The 16,272-nt window shown below is 36.7% G+C and overlaps 1 protein-coding gene across 1 annotated transcript; it reads right to left on the bottom strand.

Moving 5' to 3' along the window:
* Positions 1-3,589: 3,589 nt before the first annotated feature.
* LOC115283420 (putative P2Y purinoceptor 10) lies at positions 3,590-8,897 on the bottom strand. Its single transcript, XM_029929666.1, is given in 3 exon segments — positions 3,590-4,048; positions 4,050-4,571; positions 8,850-8,897. Coding segments are annotated over 3 exon segments (1,029 nt in total).
* Between the last annotated feature and the right edge of the window lie 7,375 nt (positions 8,898-16,272).

Below are 16,272 nucleotides of genomic sequence, written 5' to 3'. Positions count from 1 at the left end.
CTGATCTTTTCTTTGTCACTTTTTGTCTCTCTTTTGTCCTTAAAAAGTCCCCTTTAATATTTCTTGCAGGCTGGTTTAGTGGTCACATACTCCTTTAGTTTTTGTTTGTCTGGGAAAACCTTAACTTTCCTTCTATTCTGAATGAGAGCCTTGCTGTACAGAGTATTCTTGGCTGCAGATTTTTCCTAGTCAGCTTTTTAAAAATATATCCCACAAATTCTTTCTGGCTTTCCAAGTTTCTGTTGAGAAAGCTTCAGCTAGCCTTATGGGTTTTTCTTTGTAAATTAAAGACTTCTTTTGTCTTGCTGTTTTTAAGACTTTTTTTTAATCACTATATTTTGCAAATTGCATTACAATATATATTTTGGTGTTAGCCTACTTTTGTGGATTTGGATGGAAGTTCTTTGTGCCTCTCATATCCAGATATTGCTTCCTTCCCCAGAATAGGGAAGTTTTCAGGTATTATTTCTTCAGATTATATATATATTATATATATATATATATATATATATATAATATATATATATATATATATACTCATTTCTCCACTGTTTCCAACCTGATGTTCATTACGTGAATTCTATTTCCAATCTCATTTATTGTGCTCTTCATCCCTGATTATTATTTAAAGTCTTTTATCTCTGTGGTAAGAGTGTCACTGATACCTTTTATTTCTCAAGCCCCATTTGTATCTTCACAATGTTTGCTTTAAATTCACCATCAAGCATTTTACTTATATGTTTCTCTTAGATTTCTGGTCATGGCCTTGTCTTTTTCTTTCATTTGGGATGAATTCTTCCATCATTGCACTTTGCCTAAGTCTCTGCTTTCTTCTCTGTGTTAGAAAATCTAGTTATGTCACCTGAAGTTAGTGACATTATGAAGAAGCCTGCTGCTTCAGGGAGTTTCGTCATTGTGTTCTGCATGTTCTCTGCTATTGAGTGTTTGTTGCTCTATCCAGTCTAATCATCTGCAGAATCTCTCTTTACCTGCTGTAGGCAGTGTTGTTGCCTGACCAGAATGTGAGTTTTAGCCAGTTGTGTTCTGGTCTGCTTGTGAATTGAGTTTGACCACTTTTATCATAACTGAGGCACTGAAGAACCCTCTGGTCAGAAGATGTATGGACAGGAGTTTCTGCTTATTTTATGAGTTGAGGACCTGCTGCACTGGGACTGAGGCAAGCTTGACTGAGAAGGACAGTCCCACCAGAGTTCCAAGGGTCGGGGCATGGTTCAAGCAAGTTAGGAAGCCAGTGTAGTAGCTAAGCTTCTTCCAGCATGTGGTTCTGTGTTTATACTGAGGGGCAGGGTAAGAAAATGGAGCTGGACATCTCCTTTGTACCCGGAGAGTTGTGTCCATGAATGCTGCCTCTCAGGGGGCATGCTCTAAGAAAAGCTAATAATCTCCCTTCTGTGTACCTCAGGAGTTCTTCAGTTATTTGTTTTTATGCTGTCTGCCCCCAGGCTATTTGCCTGCCTTCTATCCAAGAGTAGCACAGTGCCCTCAGGGCCAAGGCCTCAGACCTTCAAAACTTCAGGCTTTAAATCCCACTTGTTGCAAGTAACACAAAATTCTGCCCCTCACTTTCCAAGCCAATTGCTTAGAGGAAATGTTCTCTTGTGCTCCTTTCTTGTCCTTCTACGTGACAATGATTCCCTCCCCTCAGCAGCAGCTGCAATCTTTTTCTCCTCTAAACCATGTCTCTGCACTTCCTACCTTCGATGAGACCTCGTCTCTACCTTTAGTTGTGGAGTTTGTTCTATCAGTCTTCAGGTCAATTTCTGTGGTATTTAGATTGATTTCATAGTTATCTAGTCATGTTTGTCAAAAAGACTAGCCTATGATCCTTCTACTCAGCCACCATCTTCCTCTGCCAAAAGCACTTTTCTCTCTTTTATAAATTAATATTTTTATTTGAGTGTAGTTGACACACCATGTTACATCAGTTTCAGGTGAAACCACATAGTGATTTGGGATGTTTATGCATTAGCTTTTATTCTATCTTCCCCCAACTGTAACAAATGTTATTATCTGTTTCTCTTCTGACACAATAGCTTGTGAATTTAAAACATTATAAAAACAAGAAACTAAGCCTTTATAATTTTATAAAATTGGCCACTTCTTTATAAAATACCATTTTAGGGATGTCTGAGTGGCCCAGTCAGTTGAGTGTCCAACTCTTGATTTTGGCTCAGGTCATGATCTCACAGATTCATGAGTTTGAGCCCTATGTGGGTCTCTGTGCTGACAGCACAGATCCTGCTTGAAATTCTCCCTCTCTTTCTGCACTCCATCTCTCTCAAAATAATTTGAAAAACTTAAAAAAATGAAATACCATTTTAATGAAACCCCATATGTGAAATTTTAAGATTGAAATTTTTCAATGATAATGATTTGTATTACAAAATTTGTATTACAAAATTACAAAGATGTATTTATTTATTTTAAATTAATGTTTATTTATTTTTGAGAGAGAGAGAGACAAAGCATGAATGAGGGAGGAGCAGAGAGAGGGAGACACAGAATTGAAACAGGCTTCAGGCTCTGAGCTGTCAGCACAGAGCCCAATGTGGGGCTCAAACCCACGAACCATGAGTTCATGACCTGAGCTGAAGTCAGACACGTCATCTACTGAGCCACCCAAATGTCCTAAAAAATCACAAAGATTTAAATCAATAGCAGTTTTTTCATTCTGCATTCATAATAATATTCAATTCATGCAATATTCTCTTTATAGGTGTCTTTACTTGTGAGTAATGAGGTCTAACTAAAACAACTATACACATATGTGTGATTCTTTAGTAATTCATTGTTTAAAATCTTTCAAGCAAAATTGTGATGAGGTTGTATATAGGGGAATTAATATAGGCTGATTGTTACACAATCTTTTTCAAAGAGCTTTTTTATTGCAAACCCTGAAATTCTGAAGCTTATGAAACACTTTAGAATACAATTGAGTTTTGTGTTTAAGTCATATGTATTGTGCAGGAATTTCCTGAAACATTTGAGGTATTTAGGATGAATCTGAATTGTTTGTTTCTTAAAGGGGAAAAAAGGAATTTCTCATAGATATTCCAAGTTCGAAGGATATAAATTTTCATATGAATGAATATTAATCAATTCTCTATTAATTAATACTATTAATATTAAGGAATCTTTCCTCTTTGGTCTATTTTGCACAAGTAGTATACGTATATTTTTTTTCAATAAAGCCAGTATCCTATTGTTCTGTATATTTAAATTTTTTTTGACTATTCACCTATGTCCACTTATTTTAAATGTACATTTTGTTCTTTGCAAGTAAAAGTGAAAACATTGACCCATTGCTGAGGAATAGGTGTTCAATTTATTCTGGTTCTGATTATTTTCTACAAAGAAAGATATTTTATTATATGCTCCATAGAACAGTGTGTTTCCATTTGTATCAAAAATATAGTTATGAATAATTCCTTCAGAAGGATGATTTGGGGGATAAAAGAAAGGTAGACATGTTTTGTTAAGGCATTCAACAATATCATTTTGTTTTTAATCTTCAAGGAGACATAGCTAAACTGATAGAGAAAATAGGTTATTCTAGCTATGTATTTGATTACGTTATCTTGGAATCATTCAAATTTGTAGGAGAGATAGTTTGAAGTTCCTCCTTCTTGTGATGAATTTCCAAAGGCCTGTCCTTGTGTCTCACATGTAAATGAAGAACCAAACCACTGTGTTCCAAAAGCCTATTATGGAATTCTGAGGTCATAAAATAACATACAATGGAATGAAGGTAGCAATTCAAATTTGCAAGACATAGAGAAATGATGTGAAAATATAGGGTGATCTTAGTAAAGGAACAGGTTGAAAAAACATGTTGTTTCACCAACATATAGAATAGGAAGTTGAGGTGGTAAGGAGTGAAACACACAGTGAACACAACGGCACATATCAGAACCATCCACAAAGCCCTTTTTCTCTCTTTGGTATTCTGAAGGGGAGCTTGGAATTCTTGTAAAGATTTCCTCATTTTCCATGTGCAATAAGAAATGATGGCAGCAGTTAAAAAAAGAGCCTCCATGTTCAGCTACACTTATCATACCAATGGAGGAAGTCATTCTAATGTGTTTAAACCGTAAATTGGAAAAGCAAGATTCAGTGTTGTTGGCTAAGCCAGCAGTCCTCAGAATTGGAAGTGGCGAACAGGCAGTCCCCACAATGATCCAGATGTCAGCACTAATGCTTACATCATACCTACGCTTCCATTCTCTGGCTCTGAAGGGCTTGAGGAGAAAGAAACATCTCTGAAGGCTGAGGCAGGTCAGGAAACAAATGCTGGCATACATGTTGAGATACTTCAGGTAGAAGCACAGCAGGCAAAGGGCCTTCAGGAAGGACCAGTGGTGGCTGTTGTAATAGTAAATCCGGAGAGGTAAGGACAGCACGTGAGCAAGATCAGCCACAGAGAGACTGATGATGAAAATGATGGCTTTATTTTTCTTGCTGATGAAGCAGCACAGAACCCACAAGGCTGCACCATTAACCAAAAGACCAGAGATGAATATGAGGATGTAGGTGGTTGCATAGAGAGAGTACTAAAATGACATTTGAATATCTGTTCACTTTGTTCTTATACTGGTTATGCTGTTACCTCACATCTTGGGGATGTATTTTCCTTCCTTAAGGATGGTTTCTGCAGAAAACAGAGTAAAAATAGGGTCAAGAGCATATCAGTCTATGTTTGGGTTTACAAATATATTTGTGTCTTACCAAAGAATTATTCAGGTGCTAACTTTCACAAATTCAAAAGACCTTTTTCATGTAAGCTGAAAAAACTGTGGCAATATATAAATATAAAGCAATATTTTGAAACATATATTTTATAAATCAGAAAGATTACAGTTTTGGTAATAACCTCAGTCAAGCTATCCCCTCAGTATTTTGAGGGAGAAATCGAACGTGTAGAGATAACCAACAAGCAAGATATCACTGGAAAATTATATATATAATTCTATATTTATATTGTATATGTATTTTTTCTATAGAATATATATGCCAGCACTTCTGTGAGTTTCCACATTTCAGTGTTATAGTTGTCTCCATCTGCATTTTCAAATTGAGATTTAGCTGAGTTCCCAATCATCAATGCTAGGAAAGAGAAAATTTAATCCATTTTCACTGCAACCTTATCAGAAAATAAGTGACTTCTAAGATAAGCCATAAACGTTTGTAAATGAAACACAGTATAAGGGCCTGGGAAGGACTGGCAGGTGACTAGAACTTGGAGGAATGAAAGTTTGGGGAAAAAGTAGGGCAATGAAGATAAACTTTGGCTCCATCAGAATTTGGCTGAGGGTAAAATTAATCCTGTTTGTATGTCATGTTACTTTTAAAAAGCTTCTGTAACTTTAAAGATTCGTGTATATACAGAATTATGGTAATTTCAAACATTGACATTTGTCAAGACTATCCTTGCTACTATTTCAAACAACTACCAGAGAATGTGAAAAATTAGAGGGCATCTGGTGGGAGTGGCAGCAAAAAAAGGTTATCTTTACCTCAGCTCTTGAGGCAAGTTCAGTTGAAATTTACTAATTTTGAATAGTTACATTTTTAATAATCATAATTGTTAGAAAATTTTTCCTTCTAGTAGGTTTAAATCTGTATCCCTGACATTTTAACCTAGTCTTGCCTACCAAAGTCAAATAAAAATAACTTTTACCCCCTGTTGCACATGAAACTCTCTAATTATATGAAGATGGCAATCCTGTCTCTCTCAATATTCCATTATCCAGGTTAAACATTCATTCTTAACATGCAGAGTCCCTGTTCTTGGTTTTCTTTTGGATCAGAACATTATTGCTTTTGCCTCAAAGACACCACAATACAGTTTATTTTAATCATTGAAAATGACAGTTACCCAAATGCTTGATATTCTCAGGAAATATAACATGCCTCTGATTGTAAAAACAAAAAGATAAATGGGATTTGAATACTTTCTTGTGCTTTTTATTTCTTGCAAAATCAGTTAGTTTGTTTCACATTTTATGGAATTAAATGGAAATTGAGACACACTTAACATTAACTATTGAAAGAAACATAGAATCTAAGACAGTTCCTACTGAACCCAAAATATAGCCATTCATAATTATAAAAATGCAGTCAACACACACACAGCTCACACAGTGCCAAACAACCTATTTGCATTGACTATATGGTGCTTTCAGATAGACTGTATTTGCTGAACGTGCATTGAAGTCAAACAAATAGTTCATTCAAATAAACAACTACTTTGTATGTTTTTTTCCACTGAGTTGACTATTTTGCTAAACCAGCCAGTCAGTCTAGCAAACTGTAAATAGAGCCAACACTATCTGTTTTTGTGGTTTATTTATCCACTGAACTAACTAAAATAATTGATCTTGTGTTCTGTATACTCAGTTTAATTAAAAAATCATGTAAACTTGAACTAGAATTATTCTCAAAATAAAAGTTAGAAAATAGTTAACATACACTAAATCTTCCCTGATCATCTTTGGTTTTAATAACAGTTAAAAAATCACTGAATGCTTATGTTGGACAAGGTGCTATACTAAGTACTTTATATACACTCTCTCAATCTGTCCCTTCTAGCAATCCTATATAACAGTAGAATATTATGACTGTTTTATGGCTAAGTAGACTGAGATCCCAAGAAAAGCAAGCCTCATTTCCTCCAAGAGGCCTTTCTTGACTTTTCCAAACCAGAGGTCACTTCTATGGCATCACAGTATCCATAGTTCGGATCAAATTTTAGCAAGAGTGCATCTAATACATTTAATGCACTAGGGTTATTGCCTTTGCATGCAATCTATTTTGTTCCTCTAAATAGATTGTAATTTCCTTTATATGAAAGACTCATTCTCTTATTACTTTCTTTCCTCCAGAGTAAAGTGTGCTGTAAAGTGTTTTCAACATATTAAGGATCCACTAAGTGTTTTTTAAGTGAATGACTGAATACATGATGAATGGATAAATCAGGGAGGGAAATGTCCCAGTGAGAGAAAGGGAATGTGTCTGGGGAATTAGAATTTAGATGTGATGTTTGGTTCGACCACCAGGTGTCAGAAGTATACCAACTTTCAAATATTTTAACATATTTAACACATTTGTTTGAAAATTCCATCAAGGGTTTGATTGGCAAGATGGTGGAGAAGTAGGGAGCTCTGTGATCTCGACCCTCCCCCAACTATCAAACTGAGAAGGACCAAAGCTACAATATTCTGACTTGCAAGAACGGAAGGTGCACACACAGACTCCTTATAGATGACAGCCTCAAGGATGCCTGAGTGAGTGGGAACTGGGACCAGAGACTCTGAGGGGAGGGAGCGCCGGGAGATAGAGTGCCCAGAAAGGTGGCACTGGGCCACAGAGGGCCCTGTGTGCAGAGGCAGCACAGGACCATGGAGGTCCTCCCAAGGAGCGGACATGTAGAGTGGATCCACCATGCTGAGCAACTCATGGAACGGCCATTTGGAGCCACGTGAGAAACGGCCATGTAGAGCAGTGGAGAGCCAAGGGGAAGAGAAAAAGAGACTGAAAACGCTTATAGAGTGGACACTGGAGAGGAAGAGACCTCAGCCAGGGAAAGAGAGACAAATCATCACACACATAGCCACTGGGAAAGGAGAGAAATTCGTCCCCCTCATCAGACTTGTTTTCCCTTTGGGTCTGTGGCTTGCCAATTCCAGGCAGAGCCAGGGAAAAGCTGGCTCTCCAGTCTCCTTACTCAATCAATCCCAGCAAGAAAGCTGTCCACTGGCGGGAAGACATTTTATTTCATCTCATCTGGGGAGACAGCATTAAAGAGCACAGACTAGGATTTGGAAAAGCAGCGGAGCTTAGGAAAAAAAGCAATTTGGCCCTCCCGTGACACAGGAAGATAGGACTCAAAAGAGTGGCTTGCAGCTCATGGTCTGAGAAGGACTTGGGGAGCCGCCATTCATCTCCAGTCAACCTCTAAGGCAGGGCCTCAGAGAGCAGCCCCTGAGACCCTACCTGTCTACACCAACCCATGCCCATCAGCACTAGAGAGCTGCTTTTTTAGAATTTTTAAAATTTTACTTAACTTATTTTTTATGTTTTTATTTTTGATCTCTTTTTTCTTCTTTTTTCCTTTGTTTCTCTTTTTTACACCCTTGGGGTCTGAGAAAGACCAACATTTATACACTGCTGTGATTAGATTAGTTCCTGCCATCCAGATACATTTTTCCTTATCTCATTCTTATCTCTCCCCTCTGCAGATTTTATGCCCTCAGACTGTACCTTGTTATTGCTGTCCTCCACGTTTTTTTAATCTTTTTTTTCTTTTGTTTTCTTTCTTTTTCTTATTTTCATTCCCCTTTTGTTTCCTTATTTATTTGCTTTGTATCTGCGTTGGACTGTATTTGTTCCCTGTTTGTTTGTCTGTCTGTTGTTCTTTTCAGGGCTACCTCAAGAAACAAGCCAAAGTACACATGGTGAAGAGTTCCAAATACCACTGAGAAGGGAAACTAAATAATCAAAGGCACAAGAAAAACCGAGAGACACCATTAAAACAACACTTCCTGAAACAACAGGCCCTGGACAGTCAATGAGCCTACTTTAGTAGAGCAATGCTAACAGGTGCACAGTGCATAACCAGCTTTTAAAACTGACAACAGACAGAAAGCTAGCCAAAATGACAAAACGAAAGAACTCTCCTCTAACGAAATACCAGGAAGAAGTAAGCCACAGAACTGCTCAAAACAGACATAAACAACATAACTGAACAAGAATTTAGAACAATTGTCATAAAATTAATCTCCAGAATTGAAAAAACCATCAGAGAAGCTATTGATGCAAAGACTAGGGACCTTCAAAATATCTGTGATGTTACAATAAATACTATAAATCAGGTGCATAAATAAATGGAGGTGGCCACTGCACAAATTGAAGAGGTAGAAAGCAGAATAGGTGACATAGAAGACACAGTTCTAGTAAAAGAGGAAGCCAAGAAAAAGAGAGAGAAATTTATATAGGAGCAGGAAAGGAGAATTGGAGACCTCAGTGATAAAATCAAAAGGAACAATATCAGTATCATAGGAGTTCCTGAAGAGGAAGAAAGAGAAAGAGGTCCTAAAGGGTGGTTGGTCAAATTATAGCTGAGAACATCCTAAATCGGAGGAAGGAAAAGGACATTGACATTCAAGAGGCACAAAGAAATCCTCAAAGACGTAACGTGAATGACATTCGGCAAGACATATCATAGTGAAACTGGCAAAATATAAAGATAAAGAGAGAATTCTGAAAGCAGCTAGGGATAAAAGGGCCATAACATACAAAGGGAAACCTATTAGAGCGGTTATAGAACTATCTACTGAAACTTGGCAGGCCAGAAAGGAATGGCAGGAAAATGTCATTCAAAATAGAAAGAGAGATAAAAGTGTTCCCAAATAAACAAAAATTGAGGGAATTCATCACCACCAAACTAGCTCTACAATAAATCCTAAGAGGGACTCTATGAGGGAAATGTAGCAAGGCATTTAAGGCACCAGAGACATCACTATGAGCATGAACTCTACAGAGAACACAATGAATCTAAACCCGCATTTTTCAATAGTAACACTGAATGTAAATGAACTGAATGTTCCAATCAAATGACACAGGGTAGAAGAATGGATAAAAAAACAAAATCCATTTATTTGCTGTCTACAAGAGACTCATCTTAGGCTTGAAGACACCTTCAGATTGAGAGTATGTGGATGGAGAAATATCTATCATGTGACTGGAAGTCAAAAGAAAGATGGAGAAGCCATATTTATATCAGACAAAATGGACTTTAAAGTAAAGGCAGTAACAAGAGATGAAGAAGGACACTATATAATAATACAGGGTCTCTCCATCAGGAAGAGCTAACAATTAAAAACATTTATGTGCCAAAATCGGGAGCACCCAAATACATAAAACAACTATTCATAAACATAAACAATCTTACTGATAAGAATGTACTATTTGCAGAGGATTTTTATACTCCATTTACAGCAAAGGATAGATCAACCAGACAGAAAATCAATAAAGAAACAATGGACCTGAAAAGCACACGAGAAGAGATGGAATTAATAGGTATATTTGGAACTCTGCATCCTGAAGCTAGGTAATTCACTTTCTTCTTGAGTGCACATGCTCCAAAATAGATCATAAGTTGGTCATAAAACAGCCTCCATAAATATAAATGTATTATGCCCACTTTCAGTTCACAATGCTATGAAACTTGAAATCAACCACAGGAAGATGTCTGGAAAACCTCCTAAACTGTGGAGGTTAAAAACCACCATACTGAAGAATGATTGGGCCAGTAACACAATTAGAGAAGATATTCTCAAATACATGGAAACAAATGAAAATGAAAATACAATAATCCAAACTCTCTGGGACACAGCAAAGGTAGTCCTAAGAGGAAAGTATATTGCAATCCAGGCCTATTTCAACAACCTGGAAAAAGCACAAACTCAAAATCTAACAGAGAACCCAAGGAAACTAGAAAGAGAGCAGATAGAGCACCCCAAACACAGCATAAGAAGAGAAATAATAAAGATCAGGGAAGAGATAAACAATATAGAATAAAAAAAACAATGAAACCAAGAATTTGTTTTTTGAAAAAGTAAACAAAAATGATAAACCTTTAGCCAGGCTCCTCAGAAAGGAAAGAGAGAACACCCACATAGACAAAATCATGAAAGAAAAATAATCTATTTCAACTAATCCCTCAGAAATACAAGCAACCATCCGATATTACCATGAAAAATTATATGTCAACAAACTGGACAATCTAGAAGAAATTGACAAATTCCTCAACACACAAACACTGCCAAAATTCAGATGGGAAGAGATAGAAAATCTGAACAGACCCATAACCATTGAAGAAATCGAATCAGTTATCAAAAATCTCCCAACAAACCAGAGCCCATGGCCGAATGGATTCCCAGGGTAATTCTACAAGACATTTAAAGCAGAGTTAACACCCATCCTTCTCAAGCCATTCCAAAAACGACAAATAGAAAGAGAACTTCCAAACTTGTTCTATGAAGCCAGCATCACCTTGATTCACAAACCAGACAGAGAACCAACAAAAAAAGAGAACTAGGGGCCAGTATCCTTAATGAATACAGATGCAAAAATACTCAACAATATGCTAGCAAATTGAATTCAACAGCATATAAAAAGAATGATCCATAATGATCAGGTGGGATTCATTCCTGGGCTACAGAGCTGGTTCAAATTCACAAATCCATTAATGTGATGCACCAAGTTAACAAAAAATGATAAAATCCATATGATCCTGTTGATAGATGCAGGAAAAGCATTTGACAAAATACAGCATCGCTTCTTAATAAAAACCCTCGAGAAAGTCGGGATAGAAGGAACTTACTTAAACATTATAAAAGCAGTTTATGAAAAGCCCCCAGCTAATATCATCCTCAATGGGGAAAACCTGAAAGCTTTACCCCTGATATCAGGAACATGACAAGGTTGTCCACTCTCACCACTGTTGTTTAACATAGTGCTGGAAGTCCTAGCATCAGCAATCAGACAACAAAAGAAGATTAAAGGCATCAGAATTGGCAAAGAAGCAGTCAAACGTTCAAGTTTCGCAGATAACATGAGACTCTACATGGAAAACCCGATTGACTCCACCAGAAACCTTCTAGAACTGATCCATGAGTTCAGCAAAGTCACAGGGTACAAATCAATGTACAGAAATTGGTTGCATTTTTATACACCAATAGTGAAACAATAGAGAAATCAATAAAATGATCCCATTCACAATTGCATGAAAAACCATAAAATACCTAGGAATAAACCTAACCAAAGATGTAAAATACCTGTACAATGTATTAGCCTCTACTACAAAGCTGTCATCATCAAGACAGTATGGTATTGGCATAAAAACAGACACAAAGACCAATGGAATAGAATAGAGAGCCCAGAACTGAACCCATAAATGTATGTCCAATTAATCTTTGACAAAGAAGGAAAGGGTATCCAATGGGAAAAAGATAGCCTCTTTAACGTGTGGTGCTGGGAAAACTGGACAGCAGCATGCAGAATGAAACTAGATCACTTTCTTCTACCACAGACAAAAATAAACTCACAATAGATGAAGGACCTGAATGTGAGACTGGAAACCATCAAAACCCTAGAGGAGGAAGCAGGAAACAACTTCTTTGACCTCAGTCACAGCAATTTCCTACTTGACACATCCCCAAAGGAAAGGGAATCAAGAACACAAATGAACTATTTGGACCTCATCAAGATAAAAAGCGTCTGCACTGCAAAGGAAACAATGAAAAACGCTAATAGGCAACCGACAGAATGGTAAAAGATAGTTGCAAATAGCATATTGAGTAAAGTGATGGTATCCAAAATCTATAAGTAACTCACCAACTCCACACCTGAAAAATGAGTAATCCAGTGAAGAAATGAAGAGAGGACATGAATAGACACTTCTTCACAGATGACATCCAGAAGGCCAAGAGGCACATGAAACGATGCTCAGCACCACTCATCATTAGGGAAATACAAATCAAAACCACACTGAGATATCACCTCACACCAGTCAGAGTCGCTAAAATGAACAAATCAAGAGACTATAAATGCTGGTGAGGGTGTGGAGAAACGGGCACCCTCCTACACTGTTGGTGGGAATGTAAACTGGTGCAGCCACTCTGGAAAACAGTGTGGCAGTTCCTCAAAAAACTATCACTAAAACTCCCCTATGAGCCAGCAATAGCACTGCTGGGGATCTACCCAAGGAATACAAAATTGCTGACGCATAGGGGCACATGTACCCCAATGTTCATAGCAGCACTGGCAACAATAGCCAAATCATGGAAAAAGCCTAAATGTCTATCAACTGATGAAGGCATAAAGAAGGTGTGGTATATATATAATAGAGTACCGCATGGCAATGAGAAAGAATGAAATCTGGCCATTTGTAGCCAAATGGATGGACCTCAATGGTATCATGCTTAGCGAAATAAGTCAGGCAGAGAAGTACAGATACCAAATGTTTTCACTCAAATGTCTAACAGGAGAAACCTAACAAGGACCATGGGAAGAGGAAGGGGAGGGGAGAAAGGTAGGAAGAGGGAGGGAGGCAAACCATGAGAGACTCTTGAATACTGAAAAGAAACTGATGGCTGAAGATGGAGGAGGAAATGCAATAGGGGGTGATCGTCATGGAGGTGGCACTTGTCGGGAAGAGCACTTTGTGTTATATGGAAAACAACTTGGCAATAAATAATTAATGGGGAAAAAAAAGATAACAATCCAGAACCAGGCTGCTAGATTCAAAACGTGGTAAGACAATAGCACCTAAATATGTGTGATGCAAAGCATGATATTTAACATTCTATCAGTCTACTGCCGTATCTGTAAAATGGTTCAATAAATAATAATACTTTTTAATTAAAAAAAAAGAAAATTCCATCAAGTGAGATGTTACACTAAACGAGAGAAGTATTAATAACATCCTATATAATATCAGAATAATTCCTTAAAGGGCATTTTATTTTCTTAGCATGGATACTTCCCTGAATAGATTTTTTAAAAATAGTTTGATTCTAAATTCATTATAGATTCCTAAAGTTTTAAAGCAGTTAAAAACCAACAAGATCTTCTGTTCATGCCTGTTTTTGTAGATGAAAAAACCAAAGCCAAAACCAGGTATATAAAATTTTCAAATTCACAGAAAAAAAATTACTTGAAAAGGCTGAACAAGGATCCTCTGCCTCCCGTTCAAATTGATTTTTACTTTTACAGAAATTTCTAAGATGAAACCCATATTTTAAAAATTATCCAATAATATTACAAACTTTCAGAAATAAACCAATGTCAAAGTTTGGAACAGTAAACTGGACAGTGAACAAGCAAGAGGAATTAGTGAATTTCCCCCAGTAGTCTAGAACACGGTGTTTTTAAAAAGTAGAATGAGTATTACTTGTTCCTAATAATAAGACTGTGTAAAAATATGCATAAAAGCTTAGATTAGGTTACTTTAAGTTTTATTTATTTCTTTATGTAAGAAATACCATTTCACATTAGAAAATATAGAAAAACAAAAATAAAATGCATACATGTCTATCACTAATATTTCCATTGCTAATATTTTGGTGTATAACCTAATTTTTCCTCCATGCCTATAGATCTATAAAGGAGTACATGTATAGATATTTTAACCAAATTTTACTCGTATAATATACTATTTTATAATCATACTATGTATTTAATCACCATTATTATGAATATAGTGTCTTGTTAATAATTAGACATTTGAATAATAATTTTAATGGATATTTGCAATTTCATCATAATTATGTAATTTATTTCACTAATGGACATTAACATAGATTACCATTTTTCATTATTAAAAACATTGCCTTGCTAAACATTTTTTACACCCATCTTCATATATTTGAGGAATAAATTTTTAAAAATGGAATTGCAAGACTTTTGATGAGTAGTATCAAGTTATCTTCCAGGAAATCCTAACTAATCCAATAAACTAAATTAATTCCTATACTAACTCTCTTTCAAATGCCAATATAATGCCCTTTCTCATAATATCACAATGTCAAATCTATTTGTTTTACAAATATATCAAAAATTTTTTAGCTGAAGGAAGAAGTATGGTTTACAGAATTTTAACTAATTCTTTAAGGCCTAACTCAGTAGTTCCCTTTACCTACTCACAAATCAATTTCTCCTACATTAACACGGTGGTTTTAAAATTTCAGCATGCCTCAGAATCATCTGGAGTGCTGTCCCACCCATAGTTTGATTTTGTAGCTCTTGGATTAGGTCCCAAGAATTTATATTTCTTATAAGTTCCAATGAGATCCAGGAACCACACATTGAAAACCACTATCTTAACATATTTTACATCAGCAAAGATCGTGTGTTGTCTGAGAAACCAGTATATTATCTCTTCACAAGTATTGTGATTCGATTAATTAATGCTATAAGATAAATGTTTGAATATTTATGTCCACCCTCCTCCAGAGTCATTTGTTGAAACCTAATCCTAAATATGAAAGTGTTTGGAGTGGAGCCTTTGGGAAGTAATTAGGTCCTTAAAGTATTAGTGCTTTGCTAACAGAGACCCTAGGGAAATATCTTGCCCCTTCCGCCAGTGAGACAATGGCCATCTATTAGCCAAGAAGTGGACTTTCACATACAACAAATCTGACAACATCTTGATCTTGGCTTTCTCAATTTCTGGAACACTGAGAATTAAATGTTGTTTAAGACACCCAATCTGTGGTCTTGTTGTTCTAGCAGCACAAATAAGACAATAATACATTATTTTCCACCCTGAATGAGGAAACTCACAGACAGGTTTGTGATTTAACTTTTATAACTGTCTAGTATAATATGGCTTATTGAGGGCTGCCTGGGTGGCTTAGTCAGTTATGCATCTTACTTCGGCTCAGGTCATGATCTCACGGTTTGTGGGTTCAAGCCCTGCGCTGGGCTCTGTGCTAACAGCTAGCTCAGAGCCTGGAGGCTGTCTTCTGATTCTGTGTCTCCCTCTCTCTGGCCGTCCCCTGCCCCCACTCTCTCTCTCTCTCTCTCTCTCTCTCTCTCTCATTCAAATATTACTTATTTATATAAATCTAATTATTTCTCCTATCTTAAGCATGTGGGGGAAAATTGATAATAAAACAAAACAGAAACAATACTAAAAATATTGCATTATATTTAGGTTTTAGAAAGCAATCAGGATTCTTATGTTTTTTTTAAACTATAGTTCTCTTAATGCTGTAATGAAAAGATGAGCTTTTAAAAACTTTGTTTACCACAATGGAATTCTTTTTCCATAATATTTTATTGTCAAATTGTTTTCCATACAATACCCAGTGCTCTTCCCCTTAAGTGCACTCCACCATTACCACCTCCTCTTTCCCCCCCCTTCCCCTTCAACCCTCAGTTCATTCTCAGCATTCAATAGTCTCTCAAGTTTTACATCCCTCTCTCTCCCTAACTCTCTCTCCCTCCTCCGCTCCCCCTGGTTCTCCATTAGGTCTCTCTTGTTTTCCTGCTAGACCTATGAGTACAAACATATGGTTTCTGTCCTTCTCTACCTGACTTACTTCACTCAGCATGACACCCTCAAGGTCCATCCACTTTCCTACAAAGGGCCATATGTCATTCCCTCTCATTGCCATGGAGTACTCCATCGTGAATATATACCACATCTTCTTGATCCATTCGTCAGGTGATGGACATTTAGGCTCC

This window comes from Suricata suricatta, chromosome X (genome assembly GCF_006229205.1).
Source record: "Suricata suricatta isolate VVHF042 chromosome X, meerkat_22Aug2017_6uvM2_HiC, whole genome shotgun sequence".
Classification (NCBI taxonomy): Eukaryota; Metazoa; Chordata; class Mammalia; order Carnivora; family Herpestidae; genus Suricata; species Suricata suricatta.
Note: the sequence above shows the minus strand (reverse complement) of the source record. Positions and strands in the feature narration are given on the sequence as shown.